Genomic DNA, 15,292 nt, shown 5'->3' on the forward strand with positions numbered 1-15,292 from the left:
GCGATTCATACCAAAGACTTTAAAAATGGTACGTGCTACTTTCTCTGCTAAGCACTTAGCATTCGGCAAAGAGTATGGAAGTTGAAAACACACCACTACCAGTGGAATGGCCCCCTGATGTAGTGACTGCACAAAATTGTGTGGCCCAGGGCTAAAAAACGGAGATGGGCGCCGCCCTATGCGCCATTAGGCGCGGGAACGGCTTTAATTTTGACTGTTTGTTGAATAAAAAGATGAAGTGAGCGGACAATAGTAAACATTGTAGTGGTTTATTTGACGTTAATAATACTGTTTGTAAAATGCCGTGACGTCGATGTCGGAAGTTCTTCTGACGTCACCAGGGTGGTGATATCTGTATTGAAGGATAACAGAAATAATGAATAGTCGATTATTAATATTCGGTATAGCAGGCAAAGAACCCAAGGTGTCAATATTTACAAAAGGAAGTTATGCTAACATACCCAACACCTGCAAATAATAATCCATACACGGCGGTCGGTTGCTAGGGTATTCTTTCCCGTTGCTATGCGAGTTCGACAGAGTATCGGGTTACAAGAGGCCTACTATTTGCTAACCGTAAAATATTTCAAACTAAACAAGATGTTATGACAAGGAAAATGTATTCAAAATAAGATTAAATTCACAATTTTAGATAGTTTGAATCTTTCCGTTTCAATTGAGATAGTTATTTTGTTTCGATTTTGCTTCAAAAGACGATTATTTTCTGTTTCAAGGAAGGCCTTCAATTCGACCATACTCTTGATAAGATGGGCCGCAAGTGCCATGGCAAATTCTCGATTTTTATATTTTTCGTCATCTGAGAGGCAAATAAAACTTTCTGTTTTTGGGATTTTTTTATTTTTAATTTTAAGCAAAGTTACAGTCAAAAATATGCGTAAAAATGGCATTTTTCGCACTTAATTACCAATAATTCAAAATCTAAGGCATTTTTTAAAAATCCCAAAAACAGAAATCTCGGAAAAACCGTTGCGGTCATTTTGAGCCGTCAATGAGTTATGTTGGACTCTTCTTGGTGGAGATCTTAAACGATGTTTACACGCATGTCATGCCGCACGGAGATCGGGAGGGTGTAATTGATACCGGTGTAAACAACACTAATGATATTCAAGGTCACCAACAAAAACGCCAATAGCTTCGTTACATATTACAGGTCCCAAACAAAGTGAAAGCATAGATGTACTGTCCAGAAAATTGTTTATATTGGTTAAAAACTATATTTTTCGCTTGATTCAAGTTAGTTGGGGGGAAAATGCCAGAAAGCACGGTTTTACCTGCAATGACCGCAGATGACCTAAATAGAACACGGGTTCGGTTCGAATTACGTCAGATGGAACATCATGGAAGAAGGTTCGAATTCGACTAGACATGGGAGGTTTTGAGCCCGTATTTGACCACCGTGATATATAAATAATTATTCAAATTAATTATTAACATATATGTACGTAAGGCTATAACGATTTAATTGTATGGATGACATCAACTAATGCGAACGTGCGAATTAATAGAAAGGAAAGAAAAATGTTGCCTTTATTGTTAGGAAGGTCGAAAAAAGTTGCTGAACACACGGAATGTATTGTTTTTAATAGCAAATAAGTCATTTTCCTCTTTAACAAAGCTTTGTTTATAAATACATAAATGTTTCCCGATATATTTCTTTCCAACTGATGACATAAATTTGCTAATTTTGTAGTTGTCTTGTATCTACAGTATGGTGGCAAACTTGTTTTTTTAGGAAATAGAACGAAAATAGATATTGCAATACATATAATCAAGTGGTAATCTAAAATTTGCACGCAATCTATATAACAGAACAACATTACCTAAAACAAGTAGAGAAATATTCAATTTACTTCTCTCATGTCCCGACTCCATATCTGTCCTCCTATGCCAATAAATATATAATGCTATACAAAAGAGAAGTAGTGTTCTAACAATGTCAAATACACTATACCGCCATATTTTCTGTTATGTCAGATTAGTGCACTGTTATACAGTTGTAAATAGTTTGTAGCTGTTAATAATACATGTTATTTTCTATACACTTTAATAGTCTGTGTAACACAAACTCCGCTGTCCAGGGCTGTAACTAGGGGGCCAGTGGGTGTTTGGCGGGCTGCTATAAGCGAGATTTAATCAGGCTAACATTTTACGTGTTGCAATTGTTATGCAATGAACTTGACTTGACTTGACTATATTATTGTAAAAAAAAAAACGTAGTCGCAACCTTTAGAGCGTGCAGCCGCAGTGGATGCCGAAGTTGTCGAAGGTGAGTTCGAAACCTGACGGGCGACAGTTGTTACAGCAAATGACAGTGCTTCCGACACTCCCAGTGCTGGCGCAGTTCGTGCACTGGTGGTTCAACCAGCATGGGTCGGTCGCCCTGCCACCAGCGGACTTCTCCATAGCACGTTCCCAAGGGATCAGGGTGGCTGAAATACAACGGGAACATAATCCGTTTAGGATAACCATATTATCGTGAGCTTCCTGGTATATTGGCGGTACTTGGAGTGATGCCTGCCCGCCCAGTTAATTGGCATAGGTCGGTGCATATACTATACGGTGTTATTTCAATGATTAGTAGGGATGGAGCCCGTAGAACATGGTTACTAGGCTACATTGTACGTTAAGGCAATACGAGAACTTCATATGTCTATATCTTTACTATGTAGGACTATTTGCCCCCCCCCCCCCAAGAAAGCAGGTTCCCATTTTTACACCTGGATCGATTGAGGTTGATAGCGTAAAGAGACATTGCCCCCAGTTAAAACGTCTATCCAAGAATTCAAGGAATAAAACTCATGACCCCTTGTTCCAAAGTCCGCTAAACTAACCACCTTGCCATTCTACCCCATCAATGTACAAAAGACAGCAAAGATAGAGCGTCCTGTGTACATACTAAGTGGCATCGTGTGGCACAATCAGTAAGCTGTTTGACCCAGACCACAGAAGTAACAGGTTCGAAACTACTGATTTTCCCGATGTTGTGCCTTTGGGAAAGGCACTTTACACGACTTTCATCACTTCAATCAGGTGAAAATGAGTACATAGCTTTGGTAAGGGCCGTCCCTCGGATATAGGACGTTAAATGGAGGTCCAGTATTTGAGGAAAGCCACACCTCCAGCACGTTAAAGAACCCACCAGACCTTTCTAAGGGCCTTTCCCGGTATGCGAAACTTGCAACCAGTTAATAGGCTACATAATTTTCAGCATATGTAAGTTTAATAGGTAGAATCAAAAGAAGAAAAATAGTAAAAAAAAAGAAAAGTAAGCTTCCCTACCATCAGCCACAACCAGACCCAGCACAAGGATAAGAACGGCGGTCTTCATGTTGACGATTCGTCGTTGAGAAGAGGTTGAACTTGAACGTAGAGGTTGTCTTTAGATGTCTGTAGGGTTGTCAAGCGAAGAGCTACTTTTATGCCATTCTGATGTTTACACTGTTGTCAGAAAGAGAAAAACAGCCGTGGAGCCAAACAGCTGCAAGATCTATTTTCTGTTTCAAGGTTTTCTGGAATTCTTGGAAGCATGGTGTTGTTGTATCAAGTTTTCTTAGACCGCATCAAGTACGTTTTACGGAAGCCATAGTTTTTCCAGACTCCAAATGTAATGCGAGAGTGCGAAAAAACAGGTGGGCAAAAACGAAAGAAGCTGGCATTCAATAGTTATAGCAAGAAATAAAGTTACCTAACATGAAATCACAGCCGATAGGGCTTAAATTATTACCTTCATGGGAGTGTGTGTGTGTATGTGTTTGCGTGTGTGTGTGTGTGTGTGTGTGCGTGTGTGCGTGGCAGTGTGTGTGTGTGTGTGTGTTTGTGCGTGTGTGTTCGTGCGTGCGTGTGCGGCGAGTGTGTGCGTGTGCACAAATCTTCACTCCATCCGTTCCTTAATCTCTTGAAGGACGTTCAAGGGACGTAGAAATAACTGTTTTTTTTTTAAATATGTGAACAACACATTTCAGTCTCAATAGGATATATGCCTTTTCCTTTCTTTAATTGTGCTAAATTTCACCTCACTCGACGAAAAATGGTCCTGCTACAAAGTCAATGGCATTACCCTCTAAATCAACCAGCAAGGTGTAGGTATAATCACCTACATAGAAATTGCCCTAGCCAAGGACAACTTCAAGTAGATGAACTTTTCTTCACCCGCGAGCTGTTCTCCTAACTAAAACATCGTATCGGAAAATTCCTGGAAACGCGGATGTTTGTCAAGTCTGCGGATATGCAACGTTTAATCTAAGCTTATTTTGGATTCAGAAGCGACACAAAAAATAGACAAACCGCAAACATTAACATCCGATTCCTGGAATTTTCTTATCACTATAGGTGTGAAGTTCGGCAGCGCTTTTGACAGGTGAAATAACTTTACATGATTCGACGATGAAGGTTAGATAGACATCCTGATATGACGTAATATGGTACGTCAAATAGCAATTACACAAGCAACTGGATATGACTTTAGAAACAGTCAGACGTTTCAGGTAACATCCATCACCTTTCGACCGTGACACTGTTGGAGAGCGGATTTGAACCAAAAGCTATGAAGTAATATGCAAAGTAATGAAGACACTTTTAAGATATTATAGTCCTTTAGGAATTTTTAAATAGGACACACAAAAAAACATATATTAATGCCCCTGTTGTATAAGCGCTAATGCTGTCATATGGAGGTGGGAGGGCAAGTAGCGAAAAGTTGACACCTAGGCCTACTTTCCTGTTGAGGGTGGGAATGTACATTTCTCTCACAACGGTTGTAGGCTGTACACAAGGATTGTCGTTCGGAGGATAAAAAGTTAAGATTTACTTATTTTGGGGTCCAAAATTACCCAATACAGTTTGAATTTACGCTACATACAAACGCAAACAAGTTCACAGACTACATGTAATGTATACATGCGCAGTGACGTCACGTCCGATATGATAAAAGACTTGATTGGTCAATAAACACACACAGTGAGGTAATATCCGGATTCGTTGAATGACTTTATCATGAAATGCGATTGATTCTTAGTATCGTATATTGAAAAACAACATTTTTCGTCAAACTACATAGGCGACAGCTGAAATGTCATATGATATCACCGGAGCTTTAATAAATTTTCTGTCAATAGCCTATCATATATATTCCAGTCTTTGGCGCTTATGCCTCATGACCTTAGTCCGACGGGGATTTCCTGCATGACACTGCCTGTTTTCCATCACCATGCGAAGTGACGAAAACAATCCATTCCATCTAGCGAGACTTGGGGTTGATCCCCTTGTCCCTAGATAGGCAACATAAGCACGAGCGCCACCTAGCGGATTATCTAATGTTATCCTATGTACAATGTATATGTCGTAAAACAGACTGCTACAGCTAGGTAGAGACTCATGGATATGTCAGAAAGGTCCACGACAATGTCAGTTAGATCAGATCAAAAAAGCGCATCTGATTTCGCCACAGGAAGTGATATACTACCATATGCGGTCAACGTCGTTTTCTGGATCTTACTACACCCGATTCTCTTTCCCAAGGCATCACGGGAACATCCGGGGAACGCAGACGGTCAACATCACATGATTTAGTATTACGTCATACCTGGTGGCGTGGCATTGTTGAGAATATAAAATTACTGTTTGCCCGCCGCCATATTTGTGTCGCACTCAGAAAAAGAGGAGCAGTGCAGTTTCGCACCTCTAACGGGTTTCACCTCTTCACAGACGTTTGGACGGGACGAAAAGCCACAATTAAAACTCTTTAAACCTTTTCAATGAAAAAAGGTTTTCATTGAAAAGTTTTAAAGAGTTTTAAGGCAAAAACATCGATCCCCAGGCTTAAGAAAGGATTCTCGGCACGGTTCAGTGCATCGGCACAGCGGCAACTCAGTACAACACGGCAAACATTGTTCGCCAGGCAAAAGTTTCTCCGAAGGGGCTGAAGTCGAGCGAGTAGAGGCAAGTAAAGACTACTATAGAAGCCGAAGTCTAATTCTGTAGTAACTTTGACTCGAATACTATCGACTTTTCAACAAATCTGCAGCAATCGACGACCGTTGACTATCAGGAAACATGAAGCAAGTCCTGTTACAACGCGCTCCAGTGCAAAGGTACAGTTCAGTTGTCCACACAATCGGTGTACTAAAAGGTACCAAGTCGACTTTCGAGGTGCATGTCTTGACAAACCCGGTCACGAAGCAGCCTGAAGGTATAGCCCTCAATTTAGACCACAGAAGAAGACAGAACCCGTCAGAATCCAAAACTCGTTGGGAGACCAAGGTAACCAGAACTTTCGATACCATTTCCTGAACTTTACCATACGTCTTGGGCGTCTGTTGGAAGATGACAAGTTTGATACCTTGCTTCACCAAATGTTAGAAGAAAATCGAATCCTCGTCTACAACAAGGACAAGGAGGTTGTCCTGTGGAAAAATGGCATCCGTTCTCCGGTCAACATAACTTCTGTGTTCTTTGCAAGGGCCGTCCTGCCAATTGAAAGCAAAGAAGCAAAACTCGAGAAAGAACGAGCCTGTTTACCATACAAAAGCCCCAAGAAGCTGCAAGCGTTCTTTCAAGAATACCGCAGCACCTCGTTGCCCCTTGGTTCAAACGGGGATATCTTCGCCCCTCGCGAGGGAGGATCAAGCGACATGGAGCGCTTTAGGGTCTGGGAATGTGGCTTTGAATATGTTAACCCACCAGAGAAACTGATAGTTATTGGGCACTTCCAGGGCGACGCTGCAGTAATGGTAGGGACAAAGAGTGGTAAGGTGTACCTGGACAAAGACGAGATAGTCTACAACGTGGCGGACACACTCTCGGACTTTGCCGACAAGGGCTGTCGAAAGAACCCGACCTTTTTCGACTTCTGCTTAGCACGACCAAAGGATGTCAACAGTTTGCCCTGTGCTGCCGGCACGTATAAAGATGAGGTAAGTACTTGCTTGTATTAGTTTCCCTACCTCTGAAATACAAGTTTGTGGGGCTTTGGTGACCAGATTTTCATAATACAAAAATGTACAAATTTACCAGCAAAAATGTGTAGAGGTAACGTTTGAGAACTTAAACTGCATTGTGAATATTTCGAGTTCAACATATTCTGGACTAACAACATCTCTTCATACTTTCGTTACTTTCATAGCGATCAGTATCAAGAAGACCTTTAGGAGAATTATTATTATGTTAAATGTGTGAAAACAAACCAGCCCTTCTACATCTCCTACTTACGATTTTATCCAAAATAGTTCACATTACAATTCCGAAAGAAACAAACTTTTCCGTAAAATCTACAAATCTTTCCCATGCTTTTCTTACCTTACCTTACCGACCAACAAAAGTAATCTTCTTGCTTTAGTCGTCCAACACCTTTATATATAAAAATGTTGGATAATTAATCTCCCACTGCATTCAGAAAATGGGTCAAACCCATCAAATAGCTTAAGTAGAAATGTATTTATCTAAAGAGCTCATTTTCCTTCTCTGTAAAGTATACAATCATCTATGCCACTACTTTACTTTGTCTGCAATTAGCCCTTGGCTTGAACTTGCAATAAAGATGATTGTTATAACGTTGCTAAATGCTTTCTTTCTTGTTATTTAAACCAATTAAACACTTAAAGCACAAAAAAGGTTTCATGGCACTATTACTTTCATAGTCATTTTATCAATTTATTCAATCTCCTTCAAGATGTCAAATACAATGTACTCTTGGTCATTATCAGAAATGTCCATTATATGGAATATCAGAATTTAATATGCTCTGCTTCCTTTTTACTACAGAAGCTAGCAGAAGACATACCTGAAGAAGACAGATGGACCTTTATTGGTGAGCATACATGCTATGAAAATCATCTATGTCATAGACAAGTATCTAGCATTATGGTTGAGACAAACATTAAACAAATTGTAATGTATATTCACTATATTCTGATATCTATATTACATAAAACCAATAACGCTAGAAGTTACAGCATAAAACATTTAACAACAAAACGCTAATTAAATCAAATGACTAGGCTAGATTTACATTTTGTAGTTACCTTTCCAGGTTTTCGAAAATATCCCTTACCCATGTTTTGTTGTTTTAACAAAATGTATTTCAGAAAAAGAGAGTAGTGATGTTTCACGTGTGCTTTCAGTTGAAACTTTCTAGTATAAGTATACACATAAGACTACAACACGGTGTATTCAGCATCACTCGAGGTACGTTTACCAGCCCGACCGCCGGTAAGATCGCACGACCAGGGAGAGGGTTGAAACCAAGGGTGATGCGGAATACACTTTGTTGTATTTTCTTTATGTCATACCCATCTAATAGAACATGTTCCAATGCAAAATGCGCCAAAAGTTTGTGAAAATTTAGTGTTCAGGAAAAAATCAAGTTGTAACAACAGCAACTCCAACATCAAAATCAGGTATTCGAATTTTCGACAACGCTGCTCTCGGTGCACATGGTACGTTAAGATTATTCGATAGAAGCCCTTGGAATAGATTTCGAAGCCAATGTTATGTGGGAAGTTATCACTTTCTTCGGAACACCCTTATCGACCGTTATCAGGCCCAGGTATGACATAAAGACAAAATATTTACTTGGATAGTTCTGATTCATACATCTATCATCAATAGGTCATGATCCCAAGGAACTCGAGACCGACCGTGAAAAGGCCCGCCGACTGTATGCAGAAAGGGCAGACTACTTCAAGCATCCACCTGAAGATTTCCTCGATTTTTCCAATGAAGAGAATCAAAGTCAATCAGAGTCTTTCTTTGCACAGTTTGATCCAAATGAAGTCAACCAAGAACCGTTCTGGTCATGGCCCTGTCAGGATATCCCAACCTCTAATCCTTTCAATCAACACGCTTTCCAGTTGTGTGTAGAAACTTAAAGTTAGCATTTTAGGCTAGCTATCAAGTCTTTGAAGGGATGTTTTGTACAATGTTGGTACCAGAAGAAGAAATATTTTCAATTTTCAATTTCTTATCCAACATTGCTTTGTAATACAAAGTAAAGTTGAATAAGAAATTGAAAATTCAAAATAAAGTTAGTAACTAACCTTCAACATATTCGAGTCATATTTCCTACCTTTATAGGACCCTCACACTAAAACTGGATCATTAGTAATCAAGCAGAATCATACGGAATGAACAATTCGCATCATTCGAGCCACATTTGGGCAAGAATTCCAACCTCTTCACACGAAAGACGGAATGAGCCGGAATGCCGTCTGAATGAAAATTCTCTTATATTCCTGGGTATTAGTACATTCTAGAAATTCTTACTGCATCTAAGGTATTTGGGTACATTTTTGTAGCCGGTTGGTTCTCCATCGAATGAGGTCAGAACGTTTCGCATACTAGTTTAATTGTTGGAATACCTTAGAATGCAGACGCTGAAATGTACACGGAATGCCGCTCGACATTTCTCCGCCTCAAATGCACCTTGAATGTTCTGAGCTTGACAAAAGCATTTGAGACGGCCAAAAGAATCGGCACAAATATCTAGATTGCAGTGAGAATTTCTAGATTACACTACGAAGTCCCAATAATATACAAGGAACTTTATTCAGACGGCATTCCGGCCCATTCCTATTCTTGTGTGAAGTGGCATTTAAGTCCCCTTCACACGAGAGCACGAATGAGCCTAAATGCCGTCAGAATGATCTTTTTTCTATTCCTGGCTATTCTTCGCAATTCGTAGTGTATTTTGGACATTCCTACTGAATTCCAAATATTTGTCCCCGTTCTTTTGGCTGGCTTTAAAGTGGAGAAATATAGAATAGCATTAGAAGTGTATTCGAAGTGTATTCTAACTAATCTAACTGCAGTTTGACCACATTCTGCAGCATTCCAACATTATTCGAAACGTTCTTATCTCATTCGATTCTTCCATTTGGAAGTGCCACTCGGGATGGCCCCGAATGTGGCACAAATTTTGCAAATACTTTTTCCGACTGGTTCTGCTTGATTCCTGCTAATTCGGTTGCAGTGTGAAGGCCCTATAACCGTTGGCAATCCACGTGAAAACTGGCCGCGGCCAAGTCCCCTTATTTCTGATAGCCTAACAGAAATAAGCCAACCACGTGCACCGTGACAACAGTAATGCATGTCAAAATCGATCGTTACGGTTGGATATCTTTAAAAGCTTCAGCGGGGAAAAAAATCACCACTGAGTCTGTCAACAAACTTCATTAACAATTCGAGCGAACTGCCGAACTCGTTGTTGAGCATTCCTTTGTCAGTCAGAAATTTGGTCAATATGGCAGACAACTCAAACGGCAGCGAATAATGCGGACTTATTTCAAGACTCTCTCCTTGCACAAGTAAGTCGCATTCACAGATGTCGTTGTTCAGTCCAGTAATGTAGATTCAAGTTGTAACGAAGTATATTTTAAAAACTTTTAATGCTTTTATCGTTCATATACTTCAATACATCCCTATACTAGAGAACCTTATAAAGACAGGGACAATTAAAGAAAAAAATCATTGAAAATAATATACCGATATCACAGGTATAGTTTGATATAATATGTTACTAAACTAGGTTACTGAGCTTGAGAATGTCAATTATTATCAAAATCCTAAAGAGGGGCCTGCCTGTCCCTTTTGATGGCCCTGAATTCAAGAAGGACTCGCCATGAAGCTTTGAAACAGTCCCTTTGTTAAAGCCATCATAAAATGTCACTGACAGTTACGCCCAGCACTGGTACGCGTTGCCAATGTTTACACAGTGTCAGCCTTTCCTACCTACACATTGACTTAAGGAAACGAAGTCCATCAACGAGTTTACTTACGATGAACTCGGGGGGCAGCGTTAGGGAGTACAAAAAGCCCCGGTCACAAAGCCGAACATGGCCCCCTGGACTTCCACTTACCATGGCTGTGAGTGATTCTAGTTTGAACTCATTCCCAACCAAAATTACTAATATCAGAACATGGTCGAATCACCCCATCATTCATCCTGGCCAAAAACAGGTAAGGCTAGACTGACTTTTTTATGGATGACATCCTCTGGAGACCCTAAAACTAAAGACAATTTCAGTAAAAAAAAACAGGCCGCTAAACCACAGGACTATACATCCAGTTTATTATTTCCCAGCCTTGGTTTGTCTTATGTTCACCTCTAGTATGACACACGATAGTCGACATTTCAATAATACTTTTATTACGCTTTTTAATTTGTAGAGGTAAGCAGTTCCTCTGGCAAGCATAAAATCCAAATAGACCTGGAATGCTATAGGGTGACATGTGGCCACATTTTTTTAGAACAGGCAAAGGGCATTGCACGCGCGAATGTCATCCATAAAATTCAGTCAGTGTGGCTTAATGGTGAATTAGGTTTGTCTGATGATTGTCTAATTACAAATAAAGCTTTTAGTTTCTTTCTGTATACGATTTGTTGTTGATTTTCAACGTTCCAGCTGAATTTACAATTGTACCTTGTTAGTTAACAATAAGACGATAACTGTTTCATTATCATTAATCAAAAATCAACAGCCTGAATAGATACATGAGTGCATTTGTTTTATTCTGTGGCAAGATTCCATTAATATAAAGTTTTGGTTGTCAGATTTGCCTGTTGAATTTTGACACTTGGGTTGTTGACTGAATAAGATGTAATTCTACTGAAGTTTCAAAATGCCTTTTGTGTAGAGAATCATAATATCAATATACACATTGAGGTTTGCACTGTGATGATAGTAACGTTTGCCAACTTGTTGAATATAAAACATTACATGTACAACCATACTGACAAATACTGTATTCCCTTATTATGTAACCCTAGTGTGCATAGATAAGTTTAATTTTTCCATCAAAGTGTAAGTCAGTCTAAAATCAAATGTCTTTCTTTCATCTGTCAACAATACTAGCACAGCATATTTATCCTATTCCTTACGATTGTTAAGCTAAGAACCAACCAATTAAAATTTGTGTAACCCAATGCCTGGTGAATTCCTTCTTTGTTGCATTTGTTATCAAAGCTAAGACTTAAACTCGATCGGGAAAATGCCAGGTATTACACAATATTCGAAGGCTATATATCGCTGTAGGCAAACTTAAGAGGGGCTTCAGTACCCGTGGCACCTTGTAAAGCCCCCTTCACGCGAGAGCAAGAATGAGCAGGAATGCCGTCAACATAAAAATTACTTTCTATTCCTGGAAATTCCTCGCAATTCGTAGTGTGTTCCGGAAATTCTCACTGCATTCCAGCTATTTGTGCCCGTTCTTTTGGCTGGCCCGAAAGTTTTTGACATGTAAAAATTGTCGAGGTTCATTCAAACTTCTGGTGCATTTTGAATCAAAACATTGGTTTTCTCAGGTGGGTATGACATTAGATAAAATACAACACGGTATATTCCGCACAACCCTCGGTCCCAGCCCTCCCACGGGTCGGATCGCCCGACGGTCGAAGGGCGATCCGACCCGCGGTCGGGCTGGTACCTCGGGTGATACGGAATACACCGTGTTGTATTCTATATATATATTCCTCTCCCGGCATATTTTCCTTTTCCGTCGTGTTCCCGGATAAAAATCAGCGGTCTGATACCCTAACAGTATTGGGGCGTTGTTGACTCGATAAAGAATGGTCGCCATATTGTGTTGCACACCGAAGAAAGCGATTTCCCGCCATGTTTCGTCCACAGGACTAATCAATGATGATAAGAATACCAGTTAAGTTGGCTATCTCTAAAATCCAAACGCCTTTCGGCACTTTTATTCCCATCTAGTCTTCAAGTCAGGTGGACGTTTCCTTATGACCTAATCAATTGATGCAATATCCCACAGTGAAAAACTTAAGTTGGTGTGTACTGATATTTGATCTGTTCTGTCCCAAATCCTAAACTGTCCAACAAGGCAAAGTGGTCACCTGCTATTTCTTAAGGTGGTCCCGAATTCGAGAAGGACTCGCAATGAAGTTATGAGGCAGTCCCTTTATTTAAAAAAAAATCAAGGTTCACAAACATTTACACCCAGTGCTGGTATGTGACTCATTTTGACCGACTTTGATCAGTGTCAGCGTTCTCCACCAACACAATGACTTGGAAACAAAGTCCACAAACCGGACGAGTATTTATGATGCACTTTGTAAAGTGAGAGGCCAGCGTTAGGGAGTTGCACATAGTAGTAGTAGGCATCCTTCCATCTTTCCAGATGATAAAAAGTTGCACATAGGAAGCCTGATAATGGTACCGTAGTGAAAGTGGATTGATATTATTAACAACCTGAGGTGCATGTCTACCCTCTCAGGGAACGGTCCTGGATTTAAAAAAAGTCGTAAGGCCACAGCGTGTAAATTTTATGGATGACTGCAGACTGCAAAATTAATGAAATAGGGCTGATTAAAAACAAGATGGGTGAAAAAAAGAAGATCATCATGGTAAATTTTCAAAGTAGACACCATGAACGTAGTAACAAGAATTGAAATGACAAAATATGACATCAAAAGCAACAGGGCATTCATTCCTGTATTCAAAAAGGGAATTAGTGTAGTAAAAAGTGACACTAGGAAGGTAGACTGGTATCACGAACCATGTTGGGAACCACATGGCTTCCATATTGGTGCCACTTTTACAAATTTCCCCACCCCCAACCAAGGTTCCCTCCCAAGTTCCATTTCTATATACAGTCCCCTTTTGCCAAAAAACCCCCCCCAGGCCCCCTTTTTGAATTTTTTTTTTGGAACCCGGCCAAAATTGTGGGGCCCGCGGAGGCCTCCCATAAAATGCCCCTTTCCGCCCTATATTAATCCTTTCCAAAGGGGGGGGGGGGGGGGGGGCTTCCCCATTATGAACCCCCTCCATTGGAGACCCCCATTAGATTCCGTTGATTTAATTTGGTTTATTCTAGGGTAAGCCCCCCTGAATGTGATGCTTAGCCCAATTGGGGCTGTTGATTTTGACGAAACTTGATTCTAGCTGATAATTTTTGAAAAATATATGGACAATGGATGAATATGAAGTAATTAAGTAGTATACTCAATTTTCCTTAGATGGGGGGGGGGGGGGGGGATAATGGTTATCTTTGTCAAATGTTGAAGATCCAGGCACTTTTTGGTTTGCTTTGTTTTATTATCAACACTTGTATATTTTACACGCAATTTGATATTTTAAAATTGTGTCTAGATAATGGGTCATGCTTAAATTCTCAGTCCGAGGTCGACCGCTAACTACAGCGGTGCTTGTATACTTATCAAGTGACTGATAGCAAGACAACATACAGCATATAACCTGATGGACTGTAGCGATGACTATAACTAGTATTCAACTACATATTACATATCATATTTGATGTTCGCGTATGCACATGAGATAGAGAGAACGTTTATTGTTACAACATGTAAATGTCAGTCATTTGTGTCATTTGAAATTAACAATCATCATAAAATGTTCTGTGTGATAATTAAGTTAACACCAGTGCAGTAGTACTGTAGTCTTTAGAGTAATCATACACAACGTAACGTAACGATACCGATGCTTTGTATTTCAAGCAAATTACATAATTTTTATGCCTATAGCTAATGGTGGAACAAGGTAATTAACTTTGATATTATATATGCAAGACAGTGCATCAGCATACATCACCAAGCAAGTATGATTTCTAGAATAAAAGTAGACAAAATACATAAAAATGTAAAAGAATCTCTATGTAAACAGGAAGGGATACACACTTGGCAGAATGTCTACATTCCTTTTTGCAATCAAAAGTAATATCCAGTGCAGGTATGACATGTACATTCAGATAAAAGTGATACTTCTGATGCTTTCAGATGGTGTTCCTACACTTAAGACAATCATTTCATGATCATGCTTTCTATACTACAAATAAAGTGTAACTCATATAGCTACCAGAATTGTACTTTCATATACTCATTGTGGGCTATCATAGGTATTGTACATAGTCCCTTGGGGTTTCGCCAAGTTTATTTAACAAGTCTTCAGTTTCTGCACACCTTTGGACATGGCAAAGGAGCTTTAATCCATAGAACATTTTGCTGAAAGCTGCATTTTCTGCACAGTTTCCGATTGGCCAAGGTGGCTCTGGGTATTGATTATCTGGCGGACCAAGTTCGTACTGGACAAATCCATTTGGTTCATCAAATGGTGGATAAAGCTCCTCACAGTGTCTACATGGGCTAACTTTCCAAACATATTTCACATCATGGCATGGTTCACTGCCTGTAGGAGGCCTTGTACCGCTAGATACAAACTGGAATGAAGACATGCATATCGGTGGTATTGGCGTAGCCGGTATTGCATGTCGCGTATAGTTCCACTCCGTATCTGGGTTCAAAGAA

At 39.9% G+C, this 15,292-nt stretch overlaps 1 protein-coding gene and 1 long non-coding RNA gene across 2 annotated transcripts; one reads left to right on the top strand and one right to left on the bottom strand.

Annotated features, from left to right (window-relative positions):
- Nucleotides 1-253: 253 nt before the first annotated feature.
- On the bottom strand, nucleotides 254-3,448 carry LOC118429659. Its single transcript, XR_004832766.1, has 3 exons — nucleotides 3,301-3,448; nucleotides 2,246-2,450; nucleotides 254-352 (listed from the first exon to the last, which is right to left on the bottom strand). It is a non-coding gene; the product is annotated as an uncharacterized LOC118429659 (long non-coding RNA).
- Nucleotides 3,449-5,633: 2,185 nt separating this feature from the next.
- Nucleotides 5,634-11,938, top strand: LOC118429776. Its single transcript, XM_035840409.1, has 3 exons — nucleotides 5,634-6,932; nucleotides 7,780-7,825; nucleotides 8,626-11,938. The coding sequence occupies exons 1-3, from the start codon at nucleotides 6,372-6,374 to the stop codon at nucleotides 8,883-8,885; spliced, it is 867 nt and encodes a 288-aa protein (XP_035696302.1). The 5' UTR covers nucleotides 5,634-6,371; the 3' UTR covers nucleotides 8,886-11,938.
- The last annotated feature ends 3,354 nt before the right edge of the window (nucleotides 11,939-15,292 follow it).

The sequence above is a fragment of the Branchiostoma floridae genome, chromosome 13, assembly GCF_000003815.2.
Source record: "Branchiostoma floridae strain S238N-H82 chromosome 13, Bfl_VNyyK, whole genome shotgun sequence".
NCBI lineage: Eukaryota > Metazoa > Chordata > Leptocardii > Amphioxiformes > Branchiostomatidae > Branchiostoma > Branchiostoma floridae.

Bases quoted from the DNA above. Each gene is read 5' to 3' on its own strand.
- LOC118429776 (XM_035840409.1), top strand. From the start codon at position 6,372: ATGTTAGAAGAAAATCGAATCCTCGTCTACAACAAGGACAAGGAGGTT. The intron at 6,933-7,779 runs GTAAGTACTTGC...TTTTTACTACAG, and splicing joins CCGGCACGTATAAAGATGAG to AAGCTAGCAGAAGACATACC. The intron at 7,826-8,625 runs GTGAGCATACAT...TATCATCAATAG, and splicing joins AGACAGATGGACCTTTATTG to GTCATGATCCCAAGGAACTC.